Source organism: Chelonoidis abingdonii, chromosome 10 (assembly GCF_003597395.2).
Source record: "Chelonoidis abingdonii isolate Lonesome George chromosome 10, CheloAbing_2.0, whole genome shotgun sequence".
NCBI lineage: Eukaryota > Metazoa > Chordata > Testudines > Testudinidae > Chelonoidis > Chelonoidis abingdonii.
In genome coordinates, this window is record NC_133778.1 from 69,221,477 (window position 1) to 69,240,156 (window position 18,680).

General features: G+C 41.7%; 1 protein-coding gene across 6 annotated transcripts in view; it reads right to left on the bottom strand.

Annotated features, from left to right (window-relative positions):
• Positions 1-18,680, bottom strand: part of KALRN (kalirin RhoGEF kinase) — an 833,042-nt gene that overhangs the window by 486,682 nt on the left and 327,680 nt on the right. For all 6 annotated transcript variants that reach the window (XM_075070289.1, XM_075070290.1, XM_075070292.1 and 3 more), the window contains exons 4-5: positions 16,475-16,667; positions 12,022-12,534 (exon numbers count right to left, since the gene is read on the bottom strand). In XM_075070289.1, coding sequence (XP_074926390.1) covers positions 12,022-12,534; positions 16,475-16,667 — 706 coding nt within the window. The remainder of the gene's footprint in view (positions 1-12,021; positions 12,535-16,474; positions 16,668-18,680) is intronic.

The following is an 18,680-nucleotide window of genomic DNA, read 5'->3' on the forward strand; positions in this document are numbered from 1 at the left end:
AAGACGGAAAGGTTGTATTATTTACTTTTGCATTGCAATGGAGTAGTGCCCTTTTTCCTAATCTAGAGGGTACATTGCAGTCATGCTTGCTGCTATTCACCAAATGTTTAACATTGGAGAGATAAAGTAGAGCTCATAAGCATTCTTTTCTCTAGAGGGGAATGATCCATTCATGTGCTGCCATATTTAGAGACCGTGGTGATGAGCATGGTATAAATACTCAGCCTTGATAGCTACTGAACAACCACAACACCTATTGACTTCAGTGGGAATTGAAGGTTCTCAGCATCTCTGAAGAGTCACTCAGCACCTCCAGTAGGTCCGACTCTGTACCAGGAAATATGAAACTTCTTCTGGAGCTTCAGAATAATTCCACACATGGGGCTTTCCTGTTCTTTCTGAAATCAATAAGTTTTTCCACTGGTTTCCATAGGAGTAGGAACAGGGTCATCCATGAGTCATGCACAGTCAACTATTGACCTTTAACCCCAAGTTACTTTCTTTATGGGATGAATTTTAAGCACCAAAATAAGTAGCTAGATTTTAAAAAGAGTTCATCTTGCTCTGTTGAAAATCCGTTGCTTTATTTAGGTGACTAAATGGAGGCTGAGTTCCTTTGAAAATCTACTCCCAGTTGTGGGTTCTGAGATCTTGATAATCAGGTCCTGCGTTGTTTTAAAGTATTGCCCTATGTGTCTCTATCTTACTAGAATCCTTGATATTAGCTCTATGGTCAACTGGGCATAACAATACTAGTGAGCGGGATTTTTCTGCCTACCAGACTTGGAACAGGGAAATGCCAGCTCAAGCCATGCTTTGTGCCACTTTAGCGTATAGTCCTTAATGTATCCCAGCCACTAGAATTTCCACAAACAGAAAGCTGATTCTCACAACCCAACCACTAATGAAATTCACCCACTATGTCTCTGTATGGGTGGCATTCATTGGCAGTGTCACATGTCTCCACTTGCCCCACCTCCAATATCTTGCACAGAGCACTCTCAAGTTCTTCGGTTGTCTGCCTTTGGTTGATGTCGGCCTGATCCTCTGGTCCAGTAGCCAGTTAGCTATATCCCTCTCTGAGGTAACAGAATTTGAAGGATGGCATTGAGTTCCTAACCCTCAAGAGAGAGGGGAAGACCTGTCTGTTTAGCAACTGCGACTGCTGCAGGTGTTCAATCCCAGACATTGAGTTTGCAAAGTATTTGCAAAGTTTACAAACCCCCTCTGGGTTTCCCAGTGTGGGAGGGAGGTGTCTTTAAGAGAGGGTTTTCGTGTCCTCAGTAACAAGATGGTAGGTAGGGGAGCCCAGACCCTCCCGCTCCATCAGGCTCCAACCCACGGAAGCAATGTCCGACATCTGGCTACTTCCCACACTTCCTACCCCACCGAGATCTTACATTGTAAACACAGTAGCAAAGAAAAGGAGACCAACTAAATCATCGGCCCCTCTGAGCTCAGCAGGCAAGCCCTTTCTCCCAGGAAAAGGTTTATGTAGCATCCTTCAGGAGTTCTCAGGGTAGGTCTCTCTCCCTCTCATTTCAGGCTCCAACTGAGCTGTCTGGCTCCCTTTTAAGCTCCATCTCCGGCTGGAGCACACTCTGCAGGTGGGGATAGGCAGGGCACCTGGGTCCAAAGTTGCTCCTGAACCCCACCACTTCCAGTGTGGAGTTTATATCCCCCAACAGTGTCTCATGTTCCTAGGGCTGCCACGTTTTGGAGTTTATCCTTTGCAAAAGCCGTTCAAATACACTGAGGGGGCTGGAGAGATATGTGATGAATCACATTTCATGCCTTGTCTCCCACTAGTGCCTGGCCCCAGTGGTTATTACAGCATGCTACTTACAGTGAAGGGAGCTCTTCGCTCAAGTGATACACGCTTGTGGTACTGGGTTCAATCTCAGCTGATGACCATGTTGTCTGTATGTTAGTGGCCAATATTTATTGCATCACAGTCATTGTTTGCCATGCAGATATATAGATACAGTAAAGAAGAAATGGGACCACCCCATAATAATCATGAAATTCCTACAGATTTGGGGTGGAAGCCAACCCTGAAGTATTTCCAGAAGGGTTGGCGAGTACGCAACCTGATAAAGACACAATATTTTTTGTCTTTTTGGTCTGTGTATGCTTGTCTGATTTTTTTTCTCCTCCTTGTCCAAAAATCAGCCAGCCAATTAACATTGCTCAGATATTTCAAATAGCTGGATCTATGTTGACTGTGGTTTTTGTTTTAAACAATATTCCATTTAGACCCAAACTGCATTTTTCATGCGTTACTTATGGTTAAAATATTTATCCAGTAAAAACACAGCTAGCTAGTTTTGGTTCAAAGATGTACATATATAGTTGGTAAGGAATTAATTTGTTGGACAATGAGCATCAGAGACTGTACTGGAGGCTGCAATGTGTTATTTATCAGCAGATCATTAGAGTCAGGATTGCACAGTATGTGAATTTCCTCACATTGCTCTGCCAATGCTCCCCACATGGTTGACCTGACTGAATCACTGTCTGGTGACTTGAGCCGCAAGAAGATTTCAGTCGCCATCTGTAGATTCAATCTCGGTGCACTGCTTTTGCTCTATGTGATATCCTAACTGTTGTCCTCCCTCTGCCCCAGCATGGAAAAAACAAATAATTGACTTGAGAACTAAGTTTCTCTACAGACAGCTGCGCTCCTTCTCCAAGCAATTCCAGTGACAGAAGCCCTGAGTGGGACTGCCACCCCCTTCTTTTCTTCCACCAAATGTGTGAGCTACTCAGCAGATGACGACTTTACAGACCGTCTGGAGCCTCTGCTCACTCAATAGGAGAAAAAACAACAGTCACGTTTCTTATAGATATCCAGTAAACCTTTTTGGACGCTGAAAGGAGCTCAACTGGATTGACCCAGTCTCCATAGGGTTAATAACCCCATCCTGAGGAACTGCAGCTGATTTCTTCATAAGGAAAATACTAATACTGAAAGGTGGACTATCACAGAAGCCTTTTGCTTTGAACAATTTAAGTGACTATCCAGTGCTTTTAATTTAAAAATATCCTTACACACAATGACAAAAGCTTTAAAGGGAACACCAATGGTATCCAAAACCTGAGAGATTCAAAAAGTAACCTATCCTAAAAATAAGGTAGTTTCCCGCTCCCCATCCCATCTTGATAAAAACATCTGTCAGGCAAATGAGGGCACTTTATTAACCCTGTTAGTCAGAGGTGTGTGTGAAGAATAGAAAGTTGTTCTCCACCCTTTCACTATTAGACCTGGTTTTTTAAAATATCATCCAAGCAACATACAGAGATATTAAAAAGGTCTTTGTTTATATTCTGCTTCTTACACTGTGCAAGTTCAGCCTACTATGTATCAGAGTCATTATTCAGTGATGACCAAATAAGTGAATGACACATCCAGGTTACAAGGAAACAGTAACATACTTCCCCGGAGGTAAAGAGAACCCAGTCCCTGCTGCAGGATCTTCTTGCCTACTGAGACCACACCTATCAGGAGAGGACAGAGTGCACTAGGCTAATGGAGGGACCAGGACCCTTTAAACTTAAACACACTGTCACAGAGCATTAGGAGCAGTGGCTGTTTATACGATCGGAGGCGTAGCCGTGTTAGTCTGGATCTCTAAAAGCAGCAAAGCATCCTGTGGCACTGTGGTAAACGTCTGTCCCAGATCTGGACCTTAGCGTACAAAATCTGGGTGCTTACTGTGAACCTCCCCAAGCTTATACCCAGCTTGGATCTTATTTTGCTGCCACCAGATAGTATTGAGGCTACTATCAGCCTGGGTTCCCCAAATTCCTTTGGTGTATTCTCTCTCTCTGCTCTCTCCCAACTCCTGTTGAGACCCCAAGACTCTATATATATAGTTCTACCGGCAAAGGAAGGATCTCTTCCTCTCTCTTCTCCTCTCTCTCCGTTGTTCTCCTCTATCTATATCATATATATTGCATCTACATCCTATATATCCTATATAAACTTGTCTCTCCTCTCCAATATATTCATTCTCTTATCTATCCATAATCTATATGCTGTATCTTCTTCTTCTCTTCTCTTTAACTTTTCTCTCGCCTGGACCAATTAGGTAAAGTAACCCACAGAGCCCTGGTCCTTCCCCCCTAGCCCTGTCACAGATTAACAGAGCTCTTGGCTATTAGAAAATTTCTCTCCCTCTCTCTAATAGTAAAAGAAACTCCCACAAGTTTTTAAACAGTATATAAACGTAAGATAAAAAAGAGTGGAAGAACTCACAATACGAACACCTGCATTATTATAATATCTCAATACTTATATATGCTTATAAGAAAATAGGAATAAACACTCTATTTAAAAGATAGCCTCTATATAATCATCAGTCCAGCAATCAACCACCCATGTATAATACAAATCATATAATCTATCTATCATGGCGATTACTGTGGCCTTATCTATCTATTCTGATTATAAATTGAGGAGATGGAGTTTAGAATATATATTATATCTTTACTTCACATCCATATATTAACAAAAAGGACCCGCCTGAGTTTCCATTCTCCTGCCCAGACTTTAAAAAAATCAGGTGCTTCTGAGGTCTTGTTCAGGTGTTTGGTTCCCCCTTTGTTCACCCTTTACAGGTAAAAGAAAATTAACCCTTACCTATCTACTTATGACAGGCACCTTATAGACTAACGGACGTTTTGGAGCATGAGCTTTAGTGGGTGAATTCACCCATGAAAGCTCATGCTCCAAAACATCTGTTAATCTATAAGGTGCCACAGGATGCTGTTTATACGATGGACTCTGAACATCTAGGATGGAGTTTAAGCATCTGTGCAACATGGCATCTGGGTTAATATTAGAATACAAAAGTCACAGCAAACTGACCCTCCCTCTGTAAGAGAATACAAGGCTTTCCTCTGCTGCAGTCCAAAATAAGATAGAGAAGACAAGGCTAGCTTTTTAGCCAGGTCACACAGTGCTTGAATCAAGGTTTGGTGCTTAGTGACTAAAATGACAGATGCATATTAATTTCCCAAAATAGGTAATGCCACCTTTATTAAACAAGAATTGCTTCAGACTGCATGGGCCTGTGATGCAGCATATCTCCACCCCAGTCAAGAAGGAGTTAAAGAGCTCCTCTGGGCACAATAAGCCTCAAACCAGTACACTTGTGTGGCCTATCAAGTAGGGGCAGGTCCATACAAGGGAGGATCCTTATGTAACAGTGACAGACCCCAGTTGTGGGGATTGAACCTGGGACCTTAGAACATGAATCTCTACCTCATGAGCTAAAACCCAACTGGCTGTTAGCTAAGGCTGTAGAGGAGACTCATTTTATCTCCCTAAGTAGTCTCAGTGCCACTAGATGAGCCAGAATACCACACCCAAAAGGTGCGTGGGTTACACTTACTCAGTGCAGCGCAGCACTCTGAAGGAGCAGGACTACAACTCAGAAACCCCTGGCCCCTGGAAGCAGGGATTGCTGACAGGGGAAACGGCCTGAGAGCCTTGGCTGTGAAAGCCCTCTCAGAAAGAAGGGCTAGTACTTCTCTCTCTCTATCTTTTTTTTTGAGGTGGGAGGGTTTTCCCAAAGGCCTAGACCTCTGCTTTTTGTGGGCTGTAGAAACACACTGCCTGTTTGTTTGGACTACTTTAATTCCCCCTACAAGGGATCAGATGCCCTGAACAGCATAGTCAGAGGGCTGTGCCAACCCTCTCCCCAAGAGGGTGCTAGAGAGGCACAGCCTACTCCAGAGCCTAGAAAAGCTGAGTAAGTCTCTTGAGTCCCTGTTTAATGTACACTAATACAGACCCCTAAAGGAATCAGCTGCAAGCAAGACTTACCATCAGTCTAAACATCTGCAGATCCCCACCCATGTTAAAATACAGACACCAATGGCTATTTAGGGAGGGGTTCTAACCTGCCCCCTGTCAGAATCTCTCTGGGGTCCCTTCTCCCATCACCACACCCAAAGACCACACCATTACTGGTAAGCTCAGAGAATGTCTGACAAACCCAACCTGAAACGCACTCTAGCAGCTGTGCACAGGGACTAGAGATATAGGGCCTCTTGTAGGTCAATATTCTGACATGAAAATGTTTGTGAATGATAAGGCAACATCATAATGCCAATATTCAAAATTCAGTAACCATCATGTGCATATTCAGGATGGGTAGATCTGACTTGGTCATGACTGGCTGAGAGAGCCCCAGATATATGCTGGTTTGCCAAACACAGGCTCTCCGCTGGGCACCTGCCAGTAATATATGCAAAAACCTAATATGTCATGAACAAATAGGTTTGTATTGTGCTCTCTCTCCATTCTTCCTGACAGTTCCTTCTTCATGAGCTGGGAAGGGACTGAAATTTTGGATGCTTGCAAATTTTCCTTTAATGCTTAAAAATGGCACTGGGCAATAAGAAGTATTGAAGGAAGCTCTCTTTGAAAGTCATAGAATCACAGCACTGGAAGGGACCTCGAGAAGTCATCTAGTCCAGTCCCCTGCCTCATGACAGGACTAAGTATTATCTAGACCATCCCTGACAGGTGTTTGTCTAACCTGCTCTTAAAAATCTCCGATGATGGAGGTTCCACAACCTCCCTAGGCAATTTATTCCAGTGTTTAACCACCCTGACAGTTAGGAAGTTTTTTCTAATGGCTTACCTAAACTGCACTTACTGCAATTTAAGCCTATTGTCTCTTGTCCTATCCTCACAAGTTAACAAGAACATTTTTTCTTCCTTCTCCTTGCAACAACCTTTTATATACCTGAAAACTATTATGTCTCCCCTCAGTCTTTTCTTCTCCAGATTAAACAAACCCAGTTTTTTCAAACTTCCCTCGGAGGTCATATTTTCTAGACCTTTAGTCATTTTTGTTGCTTCTTCTCTGGACTTTCGCCAATTTGTCCACATCTTTCCTGAAATGTGTCTGAGGCCTAATCACCAGGAAGTAGAGTGGAAGCAGGACTGGTGCTAGGGGTTTTAGCACCCTAGGTGCACGGCAATTTCGCCGTCCTGCACGCTGGTCCCGCAGCTCTGGTGGAGCTGCCACAGTCGTGCCTGTGGGAGGTCCACCGGAGCTGTGCGAGCAGCCAACCGTACGCAGGCACGACTGCGGCAGCTCCACTAGAGCCGCGGACCAGCGGACCCTCCACAGGCACGACTGCAGTAGGTCCACTGGAGCCGCCTACCGCCCCCTCCGGCAAAACCAATAATCCTGGCGCCCTAGGCGATTGCCTAGGCCGCCTAAATGGAAGCGCCGGCCCTGAGTGGAAGAATTACTTCTCGTGTCTTGTTTACAATACTCCTGCTAATACATCCCAGCAATAGCATTACACTGTTGACACACATTTAGCTTGTGATTTATTATGACCCCCAGATCCCTTTCCACAGTTCTCCTTCCTAGGCAGTCATTTCCCATTTTGTATGTGAGCAACTGATTGTTCCTTCCTAAGTGGAGTACTCTGCATTTGTCCTTACTGAATTTCATCCTATTTACTTCAGACCATTTCTCCAGTTTGTCCAGATCACTTTGTATTTTAATCCTATCCTCCAAAGCACTTGTAACCCCTCCCAGCTTGGTGCTGTCCACAAACTTCACAGGTATATTCTCTATGCCATTATCTAAATCACAGATGAAAATATTGAACAGAACCAGACCCAGAACTGATCTCAGCGGGACTCCACTCAATACATCCTTCCAACTTGACCGTGAACCACTGATAACTACTCACTGGAAATGCTTTTCCAATCAGTTATGCATCCACCTTATAGTCGCTCCATCTAGGCTGTATCTCCCTAGTATGTTTACCAGAAGGTCATGTGAGACAGTAACAAAAGCCATACTAAAGCCAAGATATATCACATCTATCACTTCCCCACATCCACAAGGCTTGTTACCCTGTCAAAGAAAGCTATTAGGCTGGTTTGACACAATTTGTTGTTCAAAAATCCATGCTGTTATTTATCACCTTATTATCTTCTAGGTGTCTGCAAACTGATTGCTTAATTATTTGCTCCAATATCTTTCCAGGTACTGAACTTATGCCAACTGGTCTGTAATTCCCCATTTGCCCTTATTCCCTTTTTATAGATAGGCACTATATTTGCCCTTTTCCAGTCCTCTGGAATCTCTCCCACCTTCCAAGACTTTTTGAAGATAATTGCTAATGGCTCAGATAATCCTCAGGCAGCTCCTTGAGTATTCTATGATATATTTCATCAGGCTCTGGTTATCTGAAGATATCTAAATTGTTTAAGTAATTTTTAACTTGTTCATTCCCTATTTTTCTTTCCTACCTCATTTTCACTGGCATTCATTAAGTTAGATAGTCTTTCAGCTGTAACCACTATTATTATATTATTGATATGTAGGCACCCTTTACTAGTAGGGCCTCTGAACTTAATTGAAAATGTTCCAAGTGGGAAGATCCTGTATACTGCAATCCAGCCTTAGATGCCACAACTCCCATGATGCCTTGGGGAAAGAGTGAAAGACTTCTTCTTCCAGGGAGTGCTGGTAGGCCCCATTTTGGGAGAGGAGACAGATTGCTGGTGCGGAGCTCTGTTCATATCAGGAGCAGCTGCTAATTGCTGCTGAGAGCCTGCCGGGGCTTTGATCTAAGAGGGAGCTTCTAAGGTGGCTGGTGGCTGTACTGGAGCCAGGGGAGAGACTATTGCTGTGCCTGGAGCTGACTGAAGTAGGTCTGCAGTGAAGGAATTCTGACTAACCCCCACTCTGGTTTGGGAAAGTACTTGCAAGGGAAAGGGCACAGCAGAAAGATTGAGTCTGAGGAGAGGCAGAATGATCTTCCCATCAAACCATGGCCCAGAGCTGCTGACATTTGGTGGAGCCAGCTCCAGTCATCAGAAGGGTTGTGCAGCTTGGCTGGACTGATACACAGAACCAACAGAGTGCTGTCTCCAGCTTCAGATCTTTAAGCGCACCCATGCAAGCGTCTAAGATTCAAAAATCCACTCTGGGGTGGTGTAAATGGTGACAATGTATATGCCAGGTAGGTAAGTTTAATTTATTACTGTATACTATAGTTGTTAATTGATTTTATTCAACTGCCCTCAGTGGATTTAAATTGGTAGTGACATTTAACAGGTCCATTATACCCTGTTTCTTTAAGTTGTTAAGTAAAGGTGTGTTAACTCTAATTTAAGTATATTGGATATATATTATTTATAATTGGTATTTTTGAGTTAGACCCATGCCACAGATGATTATTATTATTATTAGAATAGGTTTAATCCTGGAGGTTTCTAAGGCAGACCATTGAGTGTGTACAGTGTGTACACCTGTAGCCAGGTGAAGGCACCGCCAATTTAAATTCCTTTAGGAGTAAAGGGACTGCTGCAGAGTGAGGGGATAGAGGATTCTGAGTATCACCACCAGGATACTCAGAATCTCCTTCAATGTCAACAACATCAGGCGTCCAGGCACAGAGGTGAGTGTTGCCTGCTCCCGAGGGGTAGAAGGGAAAATTTTGGTTAACGACACTGAAGCAAAGCCATGGGCTCTTAAATGGCCATGCAGAGCAGACAGGATCTTGTTTTTTTAGGGCCTCATGTCAAAGATTACATATATAGTAAACTGCATGGTACACAATCTGTCAGAAGTTGAACCCGTAACTCAACAAGTCAAAGTCTTCCCAATCTGATACTTAGACCAGAAGGCCCTCCTCTTTTGTAGCTGCCCCTCTCCAAGATATTTTATATGTGGGATGAGAGCATGTGTTTATCCTAAGTCTGGCTTTGCATGACTTGAGTTTTTATTAAATTTGTTTTTACAATGTTGCTCCAAAAAGCTCTAAGTGCAAGAATTCATTTGTAGTTTTTTAAAAAATATCATAGTAGATGGACTCTCTCCAGAGTAGCTCCATAGCCTCTCCACTATCACCCTCAGCTCCCAACAAATGCTTAAGTGACACATGAATCACACACTGAGCTCAAACATCCACAGATTTGGGCTCTGGTGGACAAACACAGAGCAACTGAATTCCAGAGTTAGGGGTTCTCCATTAAGAATATCCTGCCTCTGTTGCCCAGATTCTTAAATCTACAATAATGACTATTCATGAAAGGGCAAAGTTGGTATCAACTGCTTCCCTGATTCATGAATAGACAGATAGCCTCTTCAGCTGTCAAGAGCCAAACCTGACACAGTTTTATAGGTCAGAATCAGTACTTTGCACTGCACACAGACACAGACTGAAGTCAGTATTATGTGTAATAAGAAGCCAGTTAAAGCAGATGATACTGTAATTTGATAGGAATGTGTGATGGGGAGTACAAATCTCACTCTGGGGAACAGCGGATTAAGGAGCAGCTCTGGTCACAGGAGGCTCTGCCCAGCTGTGCCTGCTGGGAAAGTTCTCAGTGGAGGCAAAGCTTAAAACGCCACAGCACATTTCAGTCAAGATGGTCAGTGTGAGGGAGCAGACCTGCACTGATAGCTCTTGCAGGAATCTAGAGGAGCCCCACACCACCCAAAGCAGACCTCAGTTCAGACCACAAGCCACCACAGAAGAGACAGAGAGAAGCATCTGCTCATGAGTGGAGGAAGAGACCTTCCTGACCCTTTTCTGGTAAGACGCATTGCAGGCATTAGCCAACCCTTCACCATGCATCTGGAGAATCAGGAACACAGTGGGAAGTAACCCAGGGAGTAGGCTGGGTGATACCATGGCCCAGGTCACACACCTGAAGTGCCTGCCCCACAGCCCTGGGTTGGAACACTGAGGAGCAGGAGGGCCCAGTTTCCCTACCACCAACCCCAGACTTTAACCACTAGGTATTACCGTGAACCCCAGACTTGACCAGTAGACAACATGGCTAACCAGTGCTCTAATCACTAGAAGACGTTGTCTAGGGAGACAGTCTCCCATCATGGCATGTTATGTCTGTTGCACAGTTATGTGATTTTGAGCATGCTTTAGCCATTGTCTTTTCAACTAACATGGATGAACTACCCTGCTTCACTGCAGGACATTCTTTTTGTCCCATCCCACAATCTTTTAAATTATTGTTTTATTGTATGGAGAGGAAATGGGAATGTAACTCCACTTTAATTGTATCCTTTTTGACATGTTATTTAACTAACTCTTGGTATAGCCATATTTACTTACCTATGTAGATTTCTTTATATACTGTGTAAGCCCACTGTGTGTTCTTTGGACTGTTGTGCAGTACTAAAAATGTCAAATGAGATTTTATTTTGCCAAAAAGATTGCATTGGACAACTTAATGTTTACATAAATCTTCAAACATGATCCCATGCTGGAGAACAGGATGAGTCTTGGATTCTGACTCATCAGTTAGGTATCAATTTAAATGCCATCCTTATGTGCTGTTTAATGCAAACCAAATACATTGAGTTACATACTGTGGTCATTTCAGAACACTTTTTTTGTCGAATCATGTGTTCAGTTAAGTCTAACCCAAATACAATCCCCGATTTTGTGCTAGTGAACCTAAATATCCATTTTTTTGGTACTAAATTCCATTAATTAAAAGCCTACCAATTGTAAATCCCGTCACTCTTGTCTAGGACAGGGAGACTGAAAACATAGATAGGAATAACAATCAAGAAAAACTCATCTCTAGTTACACATTTTCCATGGTTAGACTAGAAATATAAACAATAATCAGAGTGACTCAAACTCTGTCATTCTCCTTTAGGCACAGGGCTATACATAAATATTCATAAATATCAAAAGTAACTTGAATAAAGCCCAATTTAGATGCTAACATCTACCCTACCCACAGTGAGTAGATAAAGCAGATTAACTTTCGTCAGAACTGACACAGGCAGGTTATTCTTGGATCTCATTGTGCCTGCTACTTCCAACAATTAGTTCAGTGATTTTGTTTTAGAAGTCACATAAAGCACATCGGCTGGTAACTTGAGATTTATCTCTCTCAGTAATTCCTCATGTTGCTAATTGTAGAAAAAATAATAATGGTCACAGTACCCATGTGTTAATAGCTCGGTTAAAGTGTTGAAGGGACAGTTTATTCCTTACCTTCTCAGCATCTTGTTCAAAGAGTCGGAGTTGAAAGCATTGGTCTAGTTTCAGTTTGCGAACATGCCACATCTGATGCAAGTGTTGCCGGGTTGAATGCAGTTTGTCCAAGAGACTGGTGATCTTTGGCACAAGACTTTGGAAGTCTGCACTCCCAGGAATGCAGTTCCTACCAGAAAAACCATCACTGCATCTTATGCATTGTAATAACCTTTGGCCCTCACGGTCCAGTTCCTCCACGGGAGCTTTGATCACTTTCTTTTTAAGCTGTGTGTGCTCATCAATCAGCCTTCTTGACCCTTCTACATCAACCGGAAATTCCTTCCTAGCCAACATTTCCTGGAGGTCCTCTAGCCTTGATAATAAATGGATGGCACTGTTGAAAAACTCTTCCAAGGAGACCCGCAGCTCTATCCATTCATCATGGTTGTAATCCAAGGATCCTTCAAACTCATCAGTCAGCTGGGAAGGATCCACAAGTTTCGCTAGGCCTTCAACAGAGACCATACTTGTCTAAGGGAGGAAAATGACACAATCTGAATCAGTTTTCATTGACCAACCAGAAATAATCCTGGAATCTGTAAATGGCATAAATGGATTATTTTCCTCATCAATATGTCACTGAAAAAACGTTTTAGAGAAGACTACAGACCATATCTAATTCTAATTAATTCAACCAATTTTAAACCTCTTATTTTTATTTAAGTGTACCTGTTATTCTTTTAATGGATAACTTTACTGGAATCAAATGCTTTTTTATTTTATTTTTGGCTAAACTGACCATCCGAGAATGCTTCTGCAGAGATTACTTTAACCCAAAATGCATGCTTTAACTGAATATCAAAGTATGCTTACTGAAGACGGGCTATGCTGACTTACTAAGTGGATACATAATGTTACACTTACTTATCTTACCTGCATTATATGCAGCTCAGTGACTGTACAGCAAAACAAGTTTTGGCATGTGAATGAAAGCATATAGTCTGTTTTACCAAAATACAGAGCATACTGCTTCTTATTTTCTTTCAGATGATTTCAGTTGCTTTATGCCACAGTCAGAACTCTTTCACACTACTACTTTCTACTGCAATTAAGCCAAAATCAACGTAAAAATAAAATGTCATTGGATTATTAACAAAAAGAATAAAAGGATCCACCTATGAATCATGCAAAATCAATAAGAGACACTGTTCAAAATTTATTTAGATTTAACAAAATCAATGCCAAATAAAGGAATTTGATGTGTGGAAAGCAACTCAGAATTTGGATTTAGTAAGACGTAATGGCCTAATGATGGATAGCTGTTCACATTCTTTTTATACGTTCTTTTTATTAAATACATGCTTATATTTTCAAAACTGACTAGTGATTTTGGGTGTCTCCATTTTTGTGCGCTCAACTTGAGAGCCCTTAAAGGGAACTGGTTTTCAGAAAGTGCTGGACACCTGACCCCTGAAAATCAGGCCCTGGGTGGTGTTTCCATTTGTACACCCAAAAAATCAGCACCCAAAATCACATCAGTAGGGAAAATATAGACCACTTGTTTAAATATCTGGCCCAGTCCAACTCCTATTGAAGTCAGTGGAAAAACTCCCACTGAAAGCTATTGGTCTGAGTTTGACCCAACAGTACAGGATGCTCACTGGTAAATCCAGATTGTAAACAGGTAACAATCTGTTATTCCAGTTTCCTATGCATCTAAAAATGATTTCAGACAACTCTGCTACATATTAAAAAAAACTTTTTTACTGAAGATGTGCACAGATAATTATATAAGCAAATTGGTCACTAGAGGGGGTATTTTAAAATTCTGTTGTAATGTTCTTTCACAGACAGGGTCATTTCAGGGAGATTGGGATAACAATGTGAAGGTAAATATGCAATTTTAAAAGGCATTTAAAATTATATAACCTGTCAACATGTACACTGACCCTTTAAAGGACCAGTATGATAATTCAATTTATAGTATGATTACTTGTCAAAAAAAAGCTCTCTCCTTACTGCTAATACACCGTTTGTCAAGACACTGCAATACATTCTCTCCCTTATCAGCATTTTGACATGATGATATGGCAGGAGGACTTTTTATTTAAAGAGTTCTGCAGGCAAATTTGTTATTCAGATTTGTTCCCCTTGAGAACTGTTTGAGAGGAATACATTACCTTACTTCAGCAGGTATGGATGGGTTAAGACAAGGTAACAATCCATCTGCTCTCATTTCTCTTTCTTTTAAAATGCAACCAATAAAAATCATTGCCTGCTTATTCAACCTTTTCAGGCGGAAAAGAAAATAATCTTCAAAAACACCTCTGAATTAATGATAATGAGGCTTCTGAGGCCATCTCTCACAATGGCAGGAAGTTCCTGGAGTCTGCATTAGTCAATGAAGGGTCTGTCTTGCTCTTTTGTTGCTTGACAACAGTTTATGGCTTATTTTACCTTTAAGGGGAAAATGGAGTCTGTAAAGCAGAACTGGCTACAACAGAGTTTCCTGTGACTCCAAATGTAGGTAATCAGCCCTCACAAAGGGATACATTCTGCCTTGTGATGCACGCATTACTTTATAAACCTCAAAGGCAGAATTTGGCCTTAAAATTGATACTAGTAGTTATCAAATCCTCTGCTCAGATCAATCATTTACCTCCATTGATTTCTGGTGAGCTATGCCAATTTACTCAGCTGAGGATCTACCCCATTGTGTTTTACCTTGGCTGTGTAAAATCAACAGTGGCAGTTCTGTCCTTAGGGCACACAGGCACTGCCCCACACCCATACCAAAAACAAAAGGGGGAACAAAGAAAATCAAAGTAGAATAAATGTATTTTCACACCTGCTCTATACAACATTATAGAGCTTTAATAGCACAACTCTTCTGAATGAGAGATCTATGTGAAGAGGTAGCTGCTCTAGTGCCCAAGACTACGTAACATTTTCTAATAGCAGGTTCCAAAGTGGCAGCCGCAGCAGGAATTCAGTTAGGGCATCCACATGTCAGTGAACAGCATGGCAGTCAGAGTAAAGGCCTGAGGGGCACTTTCAAAACAAAAGTGCCCTTAATTTATGACAGACAACAGATGCCGTAAGAGAAAACACAGGAGTGCCCCTACTATCTGGAGCCATGACTGACTAGAATAGCTCAACAGCCTGTTTGTATTCAGCTTACGCATAGTCTGAATTTTAAGCATATGCTCGAGTTCCACTAACTTCAACTGGTCTTAAAAAAGTTGTTAAACTGGAGCAATAGTTAGTTCAAAAGGCAATTCAACATTCAGTGTTATAGACAACCGGCCAAATTCTGCTCTGAGTTACACTTCTGTAAATTCACAGTCTCTCACTGAAATCTGGGGATTTACATTGGAGTAAATCAACCAAGTATGGACCCTTATCTTAGAAATGGGGCAGAAAAGAAAAGCTAATAGTGTATGCCAATTGATATCTGAACCATTTGCATACCAGAATTTTGCTTCAATTTGAGTAAGAGGCTCAAGTTTCTAGAAAGATCAAAAAGCCTTAACTGAATGTAGTGGTTTACCTTCACCAAGAGGAAAGTTATTAAAATCCTCCTTAATTATGTAGCATACCCTTTATTGTTTTCCACTTGGAAAATCAGGTAAGAGCCTGTTATTATTAACACAGCATGCAAAAGACGCAGTTGTAAATTTCAATTAACCTAAGATAATGAAAATATATAGATAAACCTCAAGTCTAGGCCCAGATTGTTAAAAGTATTTAGGCATTGCTAAGCTCAGCACTGCAATGCCTACCTGATTTAGGAGACAAAATCATTGGATATTGGGTTTGGAAGAAACCTCAAGTCATCTTGTCCAACCCCCTGCTCAAAGCAGGACCCATCCTCAGACAGATTTTTGCCTCAGATCCCTAAATGGCCCCCTGAAGGATTAAACTCACAACCCTGAGTTTAACAAACCAATGCTCAAACCACTGATCTATCCATCTCCCTCATTTTCATATATGAGTAAGGCACTTGGGAGCCTAAATCCCTGGTGAAAATTATATTGTTTCCTAAATCAGTTAGGCATTGCAAAATTGAGCACAGCAATGCCTAAATACCTTTAGCAATCTGGACCTAAATGCCTTTTAATGAGGTCATTAGCAAAATTCTCTAGAAGAGGACTAGCTAAAAGAAGTTTCTACAGAATTTTGCATCTTTAGGTTTCTTTGTATTTTAGAACATACCATAACCACAAAAACATGCAAACAAAAATCCACTAACCAGCCATCGATTAGTTAAAAGGAAAGAATGAAATTCAGTCCTGTGGAGAGGGCCAACACAGGGCCAAAGCACAATTTAAATTCTGAAAATGGGGCTAACGTGGAACTTCAGTGGCATATGGTCCTTGTGTTGGCCCTCTGCACGGAGCTGGTCTTTACACTAAGAAAATTCCCTGAGGGGCAAAATGCACCCCAGAAAATGTCTGAGTTAGGCTCTCACCTCAAAGATGAATTTGGAACTGCCAAAATTAGTTTTCTGCTTCTGCCAGAAGTTGTCAGGTTTGATAATCAGGGCAACATGGATCTCAGCAGGGAATGCTTCTTGAAGGGTCTTCAGAAGAGGCTTTATCAAGTCCCACTTTGATCCCCGCATATCGATAATAACAGTGAATCCTCGTTTACAGACATCTTCACTGTAGGGATAAAAGCATGGCAGGATTATTATTACTGTCTATAGACACATGAGATATGACTCATTAAGCCTCAGCTTCTTTTATTATAATTCAACATTGTAATGCAAAGCATGGAATAATATACTTGGAAAGACAAAGCAGAGGATAATATAGTATAATGGCTATATGGTAACTTAACAGTTTTATTATGATCTAATTCTAATTTAGATCAGTAGTTAACGTACACGTAAATAGAATATATAGTATCGATTTTGTCTTCAGCATCTTTATTGGATTCTATAAAGCAAGGCCAAGGTTTTCAAAAGTGATGAGTGATTTTGCATGCTTCCATTTGTGGAGTCCCAGTCTAAGAGCCCTTAAAGGGGCCTGACTTTCAGACAATGCTGAGCAACTGCCCTCAGAAAATCAGGCTCCTGTATGGTTGCTCAGTTTAGGCACCCAAAATGGAAGCCCCCACAATTTATAGTCACTACTGAAATTTACATTCCAAATGTCTCTGGGTCCTTTTAAGACTATATTCACACAACGTCAGGTCCCTGTGCCTCCCTAGCCATTTTGGAAGTGCTGTAAAACTACAGCAGTCAATGTGAACTGATGATAAGAGATACACAGAGTTCAAAAGCAGCATGATGCCAGCTTGCAGATTTTCTTTTCCCTATTATTCAGGAGGACAGATGAGAAAGAGTGCAGGGACATTATCTGCTTCCTGGCGAAGAAGAGTTTAACCTCAGCTCTGCTTTTCCCTCCCTCTTATGTAGCTACTTAGGGAGAGGAACACAAAGTATTCAACTACCTGAAAGGGTGTTCCAAAGAGGATGGATCTAGACTGTTCTCAGTGGTGACAGAACAAGAAGTAATGACAGAACAAGTAGTAATGGTCTCAAGTTGCAGTGGGGGAGGTTTAGGTTGGATATTAGGATAAACTTTTTCACTAGGACGGTGGTGAAACACTGGAATGGGTTATCTAGGGAGGTGGTGGAATGTCCTTCCTTAGATGTTTTTAAGGTCAGGCTTGACAAAGCCCTGGCTGGGATGATTTAGTTGGGGATTGGTCCTGCTTTGAGCAGGGCGTTGGACTAGATGACCTCCTGAGGTCCCTTCCAACCCTGTGATTCTATGATTCTATGATGCATTATGTGTTTTTAAAAAGGAAGTTTCTGTCTCTCCTGGCTGTGAGTATAACAGTCCAGATGTGAATCTTATTTAAACTCACGTAGCATTGTCTTTCTGAGTCTGCAGAGAGCCTAAACAATACCTCTGAGATCTGAACTCTCCCACCCTTCAGCAATCTCATTGGCATGTTGTCATCAATGAGCTTTTACAAGTTACTTTAATATGTAAAATTTACATTTTTCCTTGCTGCTCATTTTTGTTTATGGAATGGGGGGCAGGATGGGAGTAAAGCTCATGAGATAACGGGAGTTGCTACAATGAAGGAATGCAGAAAGAAGAAAGAAGGAGAGACAGACAGACAGGGAAGGAGAAAAGAAACAGAAAGGAGATTCGGGAGGAAGGGGATGGGAGTGGTCTTAAAGTTGAATATATTTCTACCACTGAATGATGATGAATGCAACAACTGGGCACTGAAAGAGTAATAAATAACAGTAACAAAAAGCTCAGTTACTACATAAAGGCCATATTCCACTCTTGGTCTTTGTGTAAACATGTTGACATAAGCAGAAAAAATGCTGTAGACTCAATGGAGTATAGAAGTCCTAAATACATACTACAACCCACAGACCCTACATTAAAATGGAATGTAGCCCTATCCACAGAATGCTCAGACCCCCTACAAACACTCCCACTGAACACTAAAGACCAGATTCTCATTTATACTAGGGCCCTTCTCTCCACTATAAGGCCTGGTCTACACTACGCGTTTAAATCGATTTAAACAGCGTTAAATCGATTTAACGCTGTACCCGTCCACACTACAACGCTCTTTATATCGATATAAAGAGCACTTTATATCGATTTCTGTACTCCTCCCAGACGAGAGGAGTAGCGCTAAAA